The sequence below is a fragment of the Scophthalmus maximus genome, chromosome 6 (genome assembly GCF_022379125.1).
Source record: "Scophthalmus maximus strain ysfricsl-2021 chromosome 6, ASM2237912v1, whole genome shotgun sequence".
In the NCBI taxonomy this organism is placed as follows: Eukaryota; Metazoa; Chordata; class Actinopteri; order Pleuronectiformes; family Scophthalmidae; genus Scophthalmus; species Scophthalmus maximus.
In genome coordinates, this window is record NC_061520.1 from 26,003,612 (window position 1) to 26,020,453 (window position 16,842).

The 16,842-nt window shown below is 45.5% G+C and overlaps 1 protein-coding gene across 1 annotated transcript; it reads right to left on the reverse strand.

Annotated features, from left to right (window-relative positions):
• Positions 1-2,456: 2,456 nt before the first annotated feature.
• Positions 2,457-16,376, reverse strand: p3h1 (prolyl 3-hydroxylase 1). Its single transcript, XM_035631266.2, has 15 exons — positions 15,599-16,376; positions 12,469-12,621; positions 11,876-12,065; positions 11,657-11,788; positions 10,241-10,380; positions 8,596-8,685; positions 8,443-8,495; positions 8,227-8,354; positions 7,971-8,098; positions 6,865-6,960; positions 6,553-6,703; positions 4,459-4,576; positions 4,281-4,356; positions 4,038-4,178; positions 2,457-3,313 (listed from the first exon to the last, which is right to left on the reverse strand). The coding sequence occupies exons 1-15, from the start codon at positions 16,058-16,060 to the stop codon at positions 2,780-2,782; spliced, it is 2,592 nt and encodes an 863-aa protein (XP_035487159.1). The 5' UTR covers positions 16,061-16,376; the 3' UTR covers positions 2,457-2,779.
• Positions 16,377-16,842: the final 466 nt, after the last annotated feature.

Here is a 16,842-nt window from a genome sequence, read left to right on the forward strand (position 1 = left end):
ATACAGGTTCTAGCATACTGTTGTTGAAATTGATGAAGCAAAGTCAAGTCAATTTTGATTAGCCCCACGATTACAAATAACAAATCTAAAAAAAGCCTTTGCAATGTTTTTGAATATGGTTGACAGTAATGTGTGTATGAGCATATTATAATAACTGACAGTCCAGTCCCAGACAGAAACAATCATTTGTTTTTCCTCCAGCCCCGAACGGACACCATATACCCAGCATACTTGTGGACCCGGCTTCCTCCACAGCTATACATGCCCAGCATCCCACTGTAACCTCCGCTTTCCCTCTCAGCTGTGGTCCCATGCCCGGGCCGGCACCGCTGTGATCCCGGTCCTATAGGAGAATAAGGAGACAGTTCATGGCGGAGCTGAAGTCATCAGCCAGGCATCCGTCAGAACAGCCACCGAAACAATACACCCCTCTGTCCTGCAAACACAAGGTTGGTTTTGGACCAAGAGGCCGCAGAGCTGCTGACGTGGAACCGGCAGCATCTATGGAACTGACAGCTACAGTTTGACCTTGTGTGTGACTTGTTGAGGTATCTCCACAGGTCTGTCAAACATCCCCATTGAAACTGTTGATGTTCTGGATCAATAAAGGTTTCCGCAAAAAAAGAAATCTCAGTAAATACCGCACTAACACACGTATACACATCTCCCAGGGCGCTGAGCCAGGGTTGACGGAGATAAGTGAGAGCCTGATCTTGACAGTTGCGGCCAAAGAGTTGGACAATGAGAACTTTTTTCTTTGAATGTGCCGCCGGTGGGCGGAGGAGCAGGGAGGCCGAGGTCAAGTCAGTCCTCCGCGGCCCGCTGTTTTATTCTCCTCTCCCCAGAGTCACACAGCCACAGTAAATCTCAGGCCTGCACCCCGCTGTGCCAGACCCCAACCTGCCACCTCCGTTTCCATGCCCGCCACATCACCATGGCAACAAGGACCGGCCAAGTGGCGCACACACACTTTGGGTTGTTTGGCTGTTTAGAGGGGGAACAGAAAGAGTAAGTGAAGTGAAAATGTTTTGTGTCTGTAGGCAGAACAGTCAGAGACGGCTGTACCAATCACTGACTAGACCTCCGTTGTCTACTGTACTCTCAAACTCTGACAGCCCCCCCTCTCTCTTTCTCCCACTCTCTTCTGGAGAAACAATGGTCAAATCCATAGGCCACAAATACACACAAAAACAAAGTAGCCTCTGTTTGTGTGTGTCTCACCGTCTTTCAATCGAACAACAGTAAGAAAACACAAAGAAAGCACTGACAGTACACACACACACACACACACACACACACACACACACACACACACACTGCAGAAAAGCAGAGGGGTCCTGTCCACGTGTTCTTGGTTCATGCATAAACAAGAGTCAATCTCGCTTATACAGTTAATCACACCGGCTCACTCACACATCTAAAATATATGTGTGTGTATTTACATACACAGTGTACGTACGTGCGTGGGTGGGTGGGTTAGTGGGCGGTTGTCGGGGCGTAGATTTGCATTGCACACGTTTCGGAGGAAAGTGTTCCATGTCAGCTCTGACTGCAAGTGTTTGAACAGAGTTGAAGGAATGTTTCACTAAATATTCGACTCACACACACACTTCATATGTTGGGCAGCAATGGAGCAGACCACCTTGAGCTCTGTGCGTGTGTGTGTGTGTGTGTGTGTGTGTGTGTGTGCGTGTGTGAGCGTGCTGGCATGACTTCATCCGCATGCTAAACCTACACAGACATCTCATCACATATCCAGAGTCATAGCTGCCTACACACTGCACACCACCACAGAAGTACAGCAGATAGAGACGACATTCACGAAGGGACCATGGGCCGTATACTCACGATAAATAGAAAGGAACAGCGTAATGTGGTTCCTTGCATGTGAGACAATAGTTACAATGAAGCGATCATCATCATGACTTTTAACGTCTCAAGAGATGAAATGGAGATGATCATTTGGGATTTGTCCTTTTTTCTAGTTTTGACCAGGTGGTTCAAACCTGTGGGCTTCCGCCTGCCCCCACGGGGCCAGAGGATGAGGTCACAAGGTGATCCAACCAATGTGTGTGTGTGTGTGTGTGTGTCTGTGTTGTGTGTGTTGTGTACACCAACACAACCACTTTTCCCTCGAGGCACCGAGATTCAGAAAACGCAGCAGTGAAATGTGCTGAGACTCAACTCAGATCAAGGGATGTGGGAAACAACGAGCACTTGCGCTCCGGAGGTTTTCCAGTTTTTAAAACAAATCACAACGAGACGGCAGCGGGATTTCCCCCAAATCCTCAAAGATCACGCCCTGGGGATTTCTATCAGAAGTGAATGTGTTATGGTTTGTCAACCGAGGAGGGGGTCCGTGGCAGACTCCAGACTGTGTGCTTCCACGCTGCCACCCGGTGTCAGCTCAGGGCATCGCATTGACATTTTGCTCTGTGCACGAAAACTCGCCAGGATTTAGAAAACACTGCTTTTATTTCAGTGTGATTCACAACCCTCTCACCCACCCGCGTTCTGGTTTCACACCACAACAACAACAACACGGACAAAAAGAATTCAGGCACAAAACTGAGATGAAAACAGTCACAGTGATTTGGGCCCCTCTGCAGATTGTCAGCAAGAATGTGAGAGAATACTCACGTATCACACCCTCGCTTTGTGTTATCTACCGCGGCCAATTGCTTTAACAACATTTTAGTGACACCCACAGAAAAAGACCTTGGACACAATGGTACAAAAACAGACAGCGCACACACACACAGTCACAGGCGCCGTTGGATCACAGCTCGACCTTGCTGTTCTGAGAGGCCGAGGCCGACGCGCCGTCTACTTTGGTTTGTTCGAGGTCCTTCCTGGCGGCGACTTTCACTGTCTTTTCCGCAGCCGGTTTTGTGTCCCTTTTGACGGCCTGCTTGGCTTGTGTTTTGACCGTCTGTTTGCCGACTTTTTTTGCCGCAGCTTTCCCCTTTTCTGCCGCCTTGTCCTTCGGCTGCACTCCCGCTTTGGCCTTTGCCTCCGCGGGCGCAGCTTCGGCTTTGGCGCCTGTGGTCGTTTGGCTGGCTGGCTTCCTCTCCGTGTTTTTGTGCTCCGGCGTGTCGGCCGGTCTGTCGACCTGCGCGTCCGCCTTCTGCTCCGCCGGTTTGTGATCCTGTTTTCCATCCGCTGGCTCCTGGGCGGCCTGGGCGGGGGGTGCCGGTGCCGGTGCTGCCGGTTGGGGCTCCGAGCCGCCCGCCGCCGCCGCCTCCTTCTTGCTGAACTCCGCATTCACAGGTGTGGAAAACATCTTCAGCAAATCCTGGGCTTGGATTCTCTCCTACAGAGCCAGAAGGAAATATTTAGAGGAGAAACCTGAACACACACAACGATCCAGTTTGTAATCGAAAAAAGTCCAGAACCAGAGGCCAACACAAAAGGTCTATTCATACTCTATTAGAAACACAGGCGGAGGGAGATGCTGTAAGGTGATACCGCTGTCAGGTTGTATTTCCTGAAACCTTCTCATGCAGGACAAACTGCTGCTGAATGTCAAAAATATCACAATATCTTTGCAGCAACAAAGATCCCTTGTGTCTTAAGATTTTGAGATTAAAGGTTGCTTTAAACTATGTGAATATAAGGACTGACTTTTTGTGGTCTAATAAAAATTCTGGTCCGGGAATTGAACTGTAAACCCGGGAGACGTCAGCTCGTTTTATTGTTCCAAACTTCAGGATTTAATTGGTTCCACATCTAATGTGCTCATTGGCAGCGATTGTGAAAATGATTGTTCCACTTCAGATGAAAAGCTTGATTTTTTTATCTACCGTCTTAATTTGTTGTATGCTCCGCCTCTTTTTGGGTATGAGCGACCAACCAAATTGTACAAACAATAATTTGAGATATTGCGGGTTCAGTCTCAGAGCAAAACAATAAGCAAATAGATTTCAATTTTCCTCCTTTACACATATGGATGGACGGACACGATGCTGTTGGTTAAGAATGCACTCTCAAAGTTATCCCCTGTCATCTGGATGTCGGTCCGCCGCCAGCATGTCTACCTTTTCCTCGTGAGCAGGATCCAGGGTGAACCACAGCGCCACGGCACATCGCTGACCCTTCGTGACGGCTCTGACGCCGTGGGGGTTTTCTTTCCCCGCACCGAACCCGACCACGCGGCCACACTGCGGGCGTACCTCAGCCTGGATGGACACACGAAAAAAAGAATTCAAGCTTGACATTTTTTTTTAACATGCAAGTAGTATTGAATACACAGCTAGTGGAAATAAGAGGTGACCATTTACCGTGACCGTCTTGGCGTCCAGCTCAGTGAAAATGAAGTCTCCTCCTTCAAAGTCATCGTTCAAATAAAGGATGGCACTGCAGGGAGGGTGGGCGGGAAGGGGGGGCATTAGGACGTTATGTGGGTGCTCATCATCAGGGCTGTCGGCAGTTTGATTGATTTTGTGTGCACGTGCTCACCTGTAGTCTCGGTGTGTGTACGCCGGAGGCTCCTTAATACACTCGTTGAGCTCGGACACCAGCAGACAGTTGTCCACGTGGACAGGGTGGCTCAGGTCCTCGCGGTCGCCCTGCTTCTCTGAGTAACAACAGCACAGAGAGAAGGAGTTCAGGCCACCGTCACACGACCACCATCACCTGCCGGGATGCAACTCCACCTGAATCCTCTTCGGTCCCAGTGGATGATTTCTTAAAACCAATTAGTATTTTCTACGCTGACAGCAGATCCAGTGACTGTGAACAAACCGACAGATGATTATCGCCTTCCTCTTCACTTCCCCTCGGAGCTTTATGGCACATAACTCATTTTACCAAACTCGTTTTTCATTTTGCAATTAACACTATGACACTGTGTAAATCACAAAATTACTATTCTATATAAGGGTGAGCTTTATATTCTGAAATATAACACATTTTACCTATCTTATTTTTTCTAACTGCATGTGTCGCGTGAGTCTTTTTGGTCCAATCCTGATCCGAGCGATCACAACCGCAGTTACAGTTATGAACTATACTTATTAACCTAAATTGTTAATGGTCAGCATCTGCCGGACACGTAAACTGCCAAATATTTGTCAACGCGCTCTTCATAAGGTACTGAAACATCAGCGTTGTGTGTTGTTCTGCCCCCTAGTGGCACCAAAAATTCCATTAACGCAGCTTCAACTATTAAGGGTTGAGATTTTTGCAACCAATAAACCTGCTTTACATGGAAAGCAACATTCCAACTGTTGACCTTATTCGTAATAAGACATTATTTCTGCTATGATGTTTACACGAGTTGCCCCAATGAATATTCCATTCATATTCCCGTTCACATGTCACGGGGCATACTCTGATTATGACGTCGGGCAGTTGGTTAACTGCCGGATATCTCGACGTCGCACAATGCTGCGAAAACTCCGATAGGACATCATAATGCACAAATAAGACGAATAAATGTCAACATAATGCGACTGACATTCGAATACCGCAGATGTTTCATACGATTATAGATTTTTCTGAGAGTGACCTTATTCAGGTTAAAGCTACAGTGTGTAATATAAGAACTTAGTCACAGAAATTGAATATATTGTCCATAACTATGTAGTCATATATGTATAATCACCTGCAACGAAGAACCGATGTTTGAGGTGGACCCGACCTCCCTGTTTGCTACGTCGTGTTGAATACGATTGTTGCACTAACGGCCCAGAACACGTCGCATTCGCTTAGAATTTTCAGACGCTGCCGGAAACCGGAAATGGAATCAGCGGTGTGCCACCATAACGTGTCCCCTGTCGGTCGCTCAGTTGGTTGCGGGTTGCAACTCTACCACCAGATGTCGCCAGAAAGATTTTAAAAATTACACACTTTAAAGTAGTTTGAAAATGCTGTTTACATGACAGCGTCTTATTTAGACTTTTGTCTTAACTGGGTTGATATTGGAATATTGCTGTCCATGTCAACGTAGTCACTGACACACACACTGCACTGTGGCGTTTTGAACTGTACCGCACTCGGTGAGACTCCAACTGGAGTCTTCTGCATAGCAACGGCCACTGACAATTCATAGACAGCGTGGCATTGACATCCAATTGCCGAGCTAAACGTGTCCCTGTTGAAGAACAGTGAGACTCCCGGAAAAAAAAATGTCCATAACCTGTTGAAAACCCCTTTCCTGCTTTTTAGTTATGTAAAATGTCTTTTTGTTGACGGCCAGTGGACGGGTCTAAAAGATAATACTGATCCATGTTAGGAATAAACTCACCCGAACAGACACATCGAACTACTTATCCTTGTCATAGTCATATTTGAACTACGGCTCTGTAGATACAGTAGTGTTGCTATGGCTACGTTTATCACTGAATGTGGGAATATTATTCACTAGATTAGAGAGACTCAGATTCATCGTTCGTATTCTAAAACCTTTGGATTTGGATTATAGTCTGTTGAGACTTTCGTCTGGAAACATAAATTTTTTCCATATTTATCCAGACCTGGAAATTACTTAAAATCAAATTCCATACATTTCCATACTGCGTGGGAACCCTGTGTTGTAACTGTCCGCCTCACCTTCAATGGCAGAGCGACAGACCAGGTGGGAGTAGGAGAAGTAGAGTGGGGTCTCCATTGGGAAGTAGGACTCCAACACCTTCTTCACCCTCTCGCTCAGGTCGAAGAAGAGACGAGCGCTCTTCAGCGGAACCTTCCCCTCCTGTCCGAGCTGCGGGAGGCGGACGCAAGGAGCAAAAACCAAAGTGGTTCAACAATTTTTAATTGGTCTGCGTTCATGAAAAGACGCAATTTTGAAACCTGAACCACCACGGGTTTGAGCAAACACTTGAGGTTATGTTTAATTCTTTAGCAGAGGCCGAGCTTACAGACCTTGACGGCCTTCAGGACGGTCACTCCCTGGAACATCTCGCTGGGGGAGTGGGGGGAGGTGCTCCCCCTGTAGCCATCACCTTTCTGAGCAGCTGTCTGGAAAACAATCACAACACTCATGACATGATGGGCTGACACACACGCACGCGCACGCGCACACACACAGAGACACACACACACACAATGGAAAACACACAGATGTAGTGGACAGCCAGATGTGCAAAGACAACCGGGGACATGAGAAGAGCGAAAGAAAATCAAAACATTGACACCTTAGTGTTTCAAAATTGCTGTAATGCAATAACTGTAAATTTTAACAAAAGTCTGTATCTACTTCTGTAACTTCATTTTCTACTTAACTATGTCACTGTATGGGTATAAGAACATTACAGTAAGTTTTCAGATTTTCAATTTTCAATTATTAATTTATTTATTAATAAATCATCCAATCATCAAATACACTTGAAAGTTAATGCAAGAGATGAGTTCGAGCCCGTTGAATTTCATAATGTGCTGAAATGACTGAAAATATTTCTAAAACAAATTCTACGTGCAGTCCTGTTTTCAATTTATTAATAATTCGTTATCAATCTTAAATGGTCAAAAACTCATGTTAAAACAGTAAAAAAAAAGAGTAAAAAGTACGCACGCACTTCTGCGTGGCATCATGACATGTACCTTTCCTTTGGCCAAATTTGTTTTTTAGCAGTGAGAGTACCAATCATGTTATTGTATTTTTTCTACCTGTTTGACTGACAGTTACATTGATTGTTTGAGATCACATTGACCTGGCATGAAGTTTTGCCTTTGACCACTGAAACTACTTTTACTATGTTGATGTAGCCTAGCATGCTACATTTCTTTAGTGGTAACCTCAACGTAATGAAGCTTCAATGAAGCAATGCACTTTACAAACACTTGTATTGTGTATAATTGTATATATAATTGTATATAATATATATATATATATATATATATATATATATATATATATATATATATATATATATATATATAATCGTTCTATATATGTAGATCTGCAGTGTTGTATTTTTTCCATATGACGACCATTAGGTCACCTCAACTTCTTTCTAACGAGAACTCACATTGGAGAGACGCTGCAGCTCCCTGCACTCGTCGCCACTGATCACTCCATCCAGCAGCACGCGCTGAGAGCCGTTCAGCTGAGTGGACGTCATGGTCACCTTGATGTCGTCGGACAGCAGAGCGCCACCTAGAGGAGGTACATCAGGGTCAGGGGTCAAACACGCAATACCAGCCAGGCGCGGGGGGAAAAAAAAGAACGTCTGGCTGGGAGCAGAGCCGACACTGAGGCAACATTTCAAACATTCGGTGGTTGACCTTCTGTCGGCGAGATAATCTTGGCTACATCTGAAGAGTCCTTCTTCTTCTCCTCAACCAGAGTCTCGATCTCCTTCATTAGGTTTCCTATTTCCTCTGTGATCCTCGCCGCCGTCTCCTTGTCAGCCCTGCGACACACGACCAGAACGTTACGCTAACCGCAAAAATCACAAGCGGCCCGCACCGATGTGTTCGTGGCAGTGTCTTTCATCTCACTTCTGCTTGTCTCTCAGCTTCTTGGGCATGACATCCTCAGGAGTCCACGTGTCCTGAAAAATGAACCACGGCAATGTAACATGTCCACACTTCATATTTCAGCACATGGCATGGAATGAGCAAAGAAAAAGCGATGGACGACGAATCACTCACTGGATCTACAAAGGTGATCCCAAATGCCTCATACCCAAAGTAGAGCAGCTCTTTCTCCAGTACGGACTTCTGGATGTACTGTTTCACGACCTGGGGGGGGGGGGGGGGGGGGGAATCACATGGACGATGACTACATCTGTTGAAAACTTTGACTTGATCATATGTTCATCATGTGCCATGTGACATGTGGAGTTGTTCCGCAGCTGCAGACTCCCCCAAGTAACAAAAGGATTTTGAATGGCTGTAGTTGAAAGCTGCAGATGGCGAGATGGCAAGAATTTTTGTCTCCCCAGTGACTGTGTAGAAAGATCGACGACGCGTGTTCACTTCCTCCCACTGCACAAAAAGGAAGCCCAAAACAATCCCAGAAACGGGAGCTGCCATCTTGCTCTGCTGACGCAGCGATCGTGGCGCGGAGCCGCAATATTAGGGTCCCACCGCCATAACTGCCTGACCGATCACGAGTCATTCTCCGCTGTCAATCATGATATTTCAGCCTGTTTTTATTGCATCAAATTACTAATTAAAACCAAACTTATCAAAGACATGACGTAAGTGAGAAAAGAACAACTTAAAATGACAGAAACCACCTTAAGCAACGACTTATCTGACGTGTACTTTGAATTTTTTTCTCCCATCTGGGGGCGGGGCTTATGACCTACACTACAGCAGCCCCCGGGGGTGAGTGGGGGCGATTGTACGGTGGCCTTGAGAGCTAATGAGAGGCTTGAAGTCCATTATCTCATTTTTCAACACCACTGACGGAAAGAGAACCTTAACAGCGCTGTGACCGCTGCAACAACAAGCGTGTCCAGACACGTGTGCATCACTTTTAGGTGTCCCCTGGAAACACTTCCGTTTCGTTGCGGTCCATTTGCAGCGCTTTTTCTTAATGTGTTGTGTTGCGGTCTTTGCAGCGTGTTTTCTAAATGCTGCGCATGTGTTGTCAAACTGATGAATAGATTTTCTTAAGTTGCAGTGCTGTGAGCTCTCAGGGCCACCGTACGATTGAGATGTTTTAGCTTCAATTTTCGGAGAGCCGTCATTGTATATTGTAGTATTAAAAATACGTTTTGATATTAACATTAAATCATTCGTTTTGTACAAATCAGGCCGAATGTGTTTTAAGTAGGACTTGTTTAATTTAGGTTGCGTTTTCTCATTGTTGAGAAAAGCAAAATAACCAATGATTGAAAGTATAAAGATGCGGGAAACAATGTTTTCTCTCCCACGCCTACGGCTTCAGAGTGTTTTGATTCCAAAACTGGGAATGGGCTTGGAAGTGGGTTAAGTCGTGAAAGCCAGAATCTCAGTACCCAAGGAGATCTTCACTACGTCATTAGTATTGCTCGACAGTCCCATTAAGCTGGTACGAATACTGTACAACACTGACATGTAGTGCCTGTGGGTAGGAAGAAAAAAAATCGTACAGTAGTTATTACTTCTTTAAAAAGAAGCACCAAACGTTTATGTGCCTTAGAGTCCCATCAGTGCTTTTTTTAGTTGTGTATTTTGTGCCTTTGTGAATGTTGTAGAGCTAATGGAGGCCATTATTGTTCCAGTACATGTTGCGCTGGTCAGCATGGATTAAGATAACACGCACTCATAGCCTGCTGCTTTGGACGAAAAGTCAGAGCTGCCGTACCTCTCTGGCTGATAGGGTTTTCGCCTTGTCCTCGCCCAGCACCGCAGAATAATACGCCAGGTTCTGGTTCATCACCTCGTCGGCAGGGTGGAACAGCAGGAAGGTCTTGGCGCACTCTATTGCCGGCTCGTACTTCTCACCTGGAGAGAGGGCACAGAGGCGAGCGGGTGAGATCGGCAGGTATAAGCTCTGAAAGAGTTATTCTGCAGAAATACAACATGATAAGTTGGTCGGAGAAAAAAAGAACTATTCAAATCACAGGAACGTGAACTCATGAGCACGTTGCTTCGGTGTGTCAAGGGGCACTCGGCTGATTTTACATGTCGAGATGGGTTTACCCACCACAGGCAGTATCACTTCGCCTGTGACAACAGATAGATAATGATGAATTTATCCCTGATGATGTCGTCTGGGTTATTTCTGTCGGTGGAGACTACAGATTTATAAGCCTGTATTCGAAACTGAAGGCCTGGTGGTGTTTGAACTAAGTAGATATTTATCAAATGGCGATGTTCTAACAGATAGACGAGGTGGAATGTACGATGAAGTGTTTATGGACTTTGACTGGGGTTTCGTGCCAATAACCACAGATCTATGTCCATAACTGTAGCTAATGTACAGTATTGCTATAATAAAGCTTTTGGTCATTGGTCACTGAAGTGACTGTAAGTCATCTGAATGTGTATTTGAAATGTGAAATTTCGTGGTTTACTTGAACTGTTTGACGTTCACATATTTTTTTATCACGGTGAACCAGTTTCCATCTTCGTCCTTGTCCCAGCGCTGAATGGCGATTGGTTGTTTGCTATTTAAGAGGCATTTTGTATAGCATAGTTATGACACTGATGAAAGGCCAAGTGACCACATATCTAGGCCTGTCACGATAGCTACTTTTTGTAGGACGATATATTGTCACAGAAACTATTGCGATAAACAACGTTATCGCCATTTTAAAACAATTTTTTTGATATTGAATCACGTGAGCTCGCAGTTTAGGCCTATTGGTCGTTGCGCAAGCAAGTCCTACATGATTTGTGTTGCTGCTGAGAGAAATGTTATCAAAAGTTTAGACTTGCGTTTAGGCCTCAGACAAAACAAGCAATTCGGGGACATGGTGCCTTCAGAAAAATATTAAGAAATCCATATTTACTAGACCAATTAAATAATTGATTAGGACGAGAACATATGTTATGTCAACAAACAAGCGAGTAGACACAATGACTTATTATTGAGGTCATTAAAAATGATTGAGTTCATATTCATTCATCGTACGGTAAGTCGCCTACATATAGCAAATGTGCGAATATGCCCATCTTTGCGTAATCGGGGATGTGGTCAACATCGGCAGATTTGGGGTTCCATTCCACCTCAGGGCACTGGATAAAGTCTGATGACGGGGAGGTCTGCGAGACTCACGGTTGTAGTAGGAGAACTGCAGGTAGTTGAAGAGCGAGGGGAGGAAATCCTCGAAGGGCTTGTCCTTGCCGGCCGTGGAGGCCAACTCCACAGAGCAGTGCTGCTTACAGTTCAGCACCTGCATGTAGTGGTCTGACACAAGACAATGTCAGAGGCTCAGCTTTCATACCAATCATTTTCTGCACACGCAAACAAAGAAAAGGATGTACAGTCTCTCACCTGTCATGGTCTGGAACAGGTCGGCGCTGTACTCCATGTAGTTGTATCCGTCGTAGTTGTAGGAGCCCTCGCACAGAGCTCTGCACTCCCTGTCGGCGACAAAGTACTCGTCTACGGCCACTTCTAAGTGTTCGGCCGCCAGACCGAAAGAGTCGTAGCTGTAGTAACGCTTCCCGTGCAGGAACTCGGCCTGAGGGGGGAAAAACAACATCTGTATTGTTACTATTTTAAAGTCTATTTGTATCGGGTCAGTCTGGTTGGCAAGGGTACACACTTTACAGTTGACGTTCTCTTCGATATGTTATCACTCTGACAGCAGTAATAACACAGGAGGTACTGAAAGGCATAAAGGTTATTCTCCACTTTTCTTCACGGCCACTTTACTCCCAGGATGAGATTTTCATCACACCATTCGACAACTTTCTTTAGTTGGCCGGCTGCAGCGATCGCGGGTACGTGTGAACATTTTACAGCGGCAAACGGTATCGGAAACACGTCCGCAGATTTCTGAAGCAAAATGGACGAAAGAAAGAAATGATGGAACAAACGCGTCAGTCAAAAGGAGCCCACTAGAGAAGGTAATTTGCTCTCACCATGTGTGGTCTCTCCTCCAAATCTTTGAAGTCCTCCTCCTTCACTCCTGCCATCATCCTGTAGTAGTCCAGGTTCTGCCTCATCTCCAAGTGATCTGGGTTGGCCAGGAAGAAGGTGTGCGCTGCTGCCACTGCCTTGTCCAGCATATTGATCTGAGAAACCACAGGGTGTTCATCTCATCCTCTCCGGTTGACGTTTAGGCCTACAGTATCTAATAATCTGCTACACTGCTGCGTGGAAACATTTATAATTCGTCCACTTCTGTGTCTCTCAGCCGACTGAGCTAAAGCTGAATTGGAAAGATTTTTTGGGGGGGGGGGGGCACTTGGAGCAGCAAATTAAGCTATAAACACTTACATTGAGTTGTTACGGTGGGGGTTATAAAAACAGTTATTTATTCTGACACTGAAGCGCACATGAAGCAGCATGAACCTTTATCTGGAGTCGTGTAACTCCAATCTGCTTTCAGCTCTGTTTTGGTCACCACCAACTCATAAGAAAGGAGCGTTGCCGTTTTGGGAAAAAACAAGACACATACTGGATCACAAAGCGCTGTACACTCTGTATTGTTCGCTTGTATTACCGTATTTGAGTTACTGTGTGGAGGTTTGGGGCAACACTTACAAAAGCACCCTATAAGCGTTGTGCATACGAACCAAGAGCCATAAGAATAGTGAACAATGTTGGATAGCTGGAACACACAATCTTTTTCTAAAAAAACATGCATTGAAACTCAGGGAGCTGGTGGAATTTAAGACGGCACAAATAATGTACATGGCAAGAAATAATTTACTTCCTGGAAATATATATACAAAAACTGTTTTCAGACAGAGGGGTGGGGGGGGGGGGTGTAATTTAAGGGGGAAGTCGAATTTGAAACAACATTATATTCGCACAACTCTTAAGAGCATGTGCATATCGAAACGTGGGGTGATTTTGTGGAACGGACTGGAGGAAGAAGCCAAACAAAGTAAAACTATCATACAATTTTTTTTAAATGTATAAAACAATAACTTCTGCGAGGTATTGAAAGGAGAAAGGGGAATGCAAAGCACACTGATGATGTTGTTACTTTTTTTTCTCTTTTCATTATCTTGGGTAGTGCAATTAAGTATAAAGGAGAAATATAGTGGTTCAGTCTTATGGACACAGTGGTGGAGAGTTGGTTTATGTAACTGATGTATTGAAGATTTGTATTAGTATGGAATAAGGGTTAGAAAACCATTATGCTTCTTCCGACTCCAATTCGAACATTTATTTATAGATTTATGTTGCTTATTTGTTATCGATTATAATTATTGTTTTTTTGCAGTTTTTTGTTTTTTTCTTTCAACATGTTATTGATTCTTACTTTTTGAAATGTTCGAAAAAAAGTTTATTCTATTCTTTTCTAAGCAAAATATCTGTCTTTATCTGTTTATCAGATAAAATGCTCTCCTCTGTTCACCAGCTAGATAAATAAACGTTGGCAGTAGATTCCTAGCAGCTATTTGGTACAATGAGTTTAATTTGAGGTTTTGCTAAAAACACCTGTCTGCTGCTGCTGATTACAGTGCTACAAGAGCAGTGAGACAGAGCCCTAAGACGTGAGTTAAGTTGAGGGTTGTAAATAGAAATGTGTGTGTGTGTGTGTGTGTGTGTGTGTATTTGTGTGTGTGTGTGTGTGTGTGTGTGTGTGTGTGTGTGTGTGTGTGTGTGTGTTTGTGTGTGTGTGTGTGTGTGTGTGTGTGTGTGTGGTGTGTGGGAGGGGGGGGAGCACTACAAACTTGGTTTTAATTCCCAGTTGTCATCACAATATTTCATATTAATTTGCTGCCATCTTGACCAGGACTCCCTTGAGGAAGAGCTATTGTATCTCAATGGGACCTTCCTGGTAAAATAAAGGATTAAATGTTAAACATAACAGACAGGCTGAAATTGTCACCCTGGATCTTTTTTCTCAATTGAATTGACCAACCCTTCATACTATGAATTTAATAAAGTTCCTTACTTCTAAGATTATGTGCTCAGTTCCATGGCGCTAATATTAAAGAGCCGTTCAGCAGTTTGGAGCACTGACCTGACATTGTAACCACTACACAATCCACTGCAGCCTTCACCTGCCTCCATATGTCCCGGTGGCCCAACTCCCTTCCTCTTCAAGGATTTTGTGAGAAATATGAGTTACCAACCTAACAGTTGATGACCCAGTCTGTTTATAGATCTGCCGACATACTTTGCACTGAATCCTGCACTGAGTATAGGAGCAAGTATGACAGGAATGATGATAGGAATTATTTTGGAAACACGAGGGCTGGGCGAAAATGTGACCACCATGAATAATTTCTGAATTATCATGATAAATGTCAAATCATTGTTTCCTTCAAGTTTAAAGACAGATTTTTTTTTCCTCCTGAGTGACAGCTCAAGAAACAAACAGTCACATGTGGTTTTGAACTTGTTACACAGTATGTGTAATGTGTTATATGCTGCAGGTACAATGCATAAGCATTGTATTGATATACTGATTTATTTTTGGTTTTGTCTATTGAAGAAAATGATATCCTGATAATTACTGTTACCGTTTTATCGCTCAGCTCAAAGGAAGAGTTGCTACTTTCAAATTCTGTCTGAGAGTCTGGGGTTTTCCAGGGTTAAACGTAACAATCCGAGAAATCCATGAACATGAAGGATGCTCAGAGTACACATAGAGTGTTAAATGTTAAAGCCCCTCGCAATCTGTGTCTCGGAAGTCAAAGTGAAACCCCTCTCCAGATTAAATTCACCCTCTAGCTGTGCCAACGAAGCATGCGCTTTTTGTTGTTTCGACGAGTCTGAGTTTTATCGAGAGCATTTGAACGCGGCGGGGCCTTTAAATCTCCGCATCGCCCGAGCGGACGTCCTCGCGTCAGGCTCCACAGAAGCTGACTCCACCTTAAGACGTGGCACGGCAGCCTGCTGTTGGGGGCTGGGGGGTAGGGGGGGCGTAATTACAGTGTCCAGCTCAGAGTTGAAGTTTGAATGAGAACTAAACTGTGTCTTAAAGCTGTTGTTTTTCCTCTGTGCATCACACTGCTGTAAGATGAGACAAGGACCTCTGCGGCCCCTCGCGACACAACTGTACCCCTCTGCGTCTCCCACTCCGCGTACCTTGAAGTAGGCGACCTGTAAGTAGTTGTACGGGGTCCTCTTCCTGAACTCCAGCTCCACTTCTTCGCCGACCAGATGCAGCGTCGGCGAGCCGAGCTTGTCCAGCTCGCAGGAGCTCACGCAGTCGGCCCGCTTCAGGACCCTCTGGAAGAAGCCCAGGTCGTCCACGGAGCCGGCCCCCGGCACCGCGACGCCCAGGGCGGCCGGCGGGTCGCCGAAGGCGGTGTGGTTGGCGCAGCTCAGCCGGCACTGCGCCTTCACGGCGCGGATCGTAGCCTTGTTGCGCAGCGCCTTCTCCATGTTCAGGATGACCGACAGCCAGTCCCCCCTGTTGTACGCGTCCACCGCCGTGTCGAAGAGGTAATCGTAGGGCTCCGCGACCAGCAGGCCGCTCGGACCGCCGTCCGGCGCGCACGGCGGCAGGAGAAGGCACAGGCACGCGAGCGCGTAACGGAGCTCCATGATGCTGCTGCAGTCAGCTCTGCAGCGGGACGGGAGGCACGGGAGGACGGGAGGCACGGGCCGGCGGAGAGAAGGGGGGCAGGCGACTTCTTCCTCCGACAGTAACTCGTCTGGAGGTGGGGTTTGAACAGTTGAGCCCCCCAGTTACACCCCCTTAGCTCGTCCGCTCCCCCCTCTGTGCCACATAAAACAGTCCAACTGTGGCCCCATGTGTGTGTGTGTGTGTCGTTATCATCACTTCCTCCAAAACCTAGTTATTCTTTTCTACAGTGTGTCCAATGTGGAAAATAATAACTTGGTCCATTGTGGAGACAGTAGAAAATAACTCCCAAGGAAAGAGCATGTGGTTGAAAAATATAAGTTCAATAATGACAAAACGAGTCGGTAAGACTAGAAAAGAAGAGAGCATTATTAAATACCGTCCGGACAAACTACACTGGGTTTAGTGGAAGTGAGAAATTAGGTTGTGTGAGCAAATTCCATTGATATACGTGTCAAATAACACACACACACACACACACACACACACACACACAAACACACACACTTGTCTCTCTATAGTTGTGAGGACATAATGCATTCCCCAGCCCCTTACCCTAACCTTAACCATTACAACTAAATCCCTAACCCTAACCCTATAACCCTAAACCCAATTCTAACCGGCCAAAATGTCCTCACGTCAAATGTCCTCACAACGATGGTGTAGACCCATGTAGATAGGTTTTCTCAACTATAAAAAGACATGCGCACACACACACCCCTTTCTATAACAACTCCATATT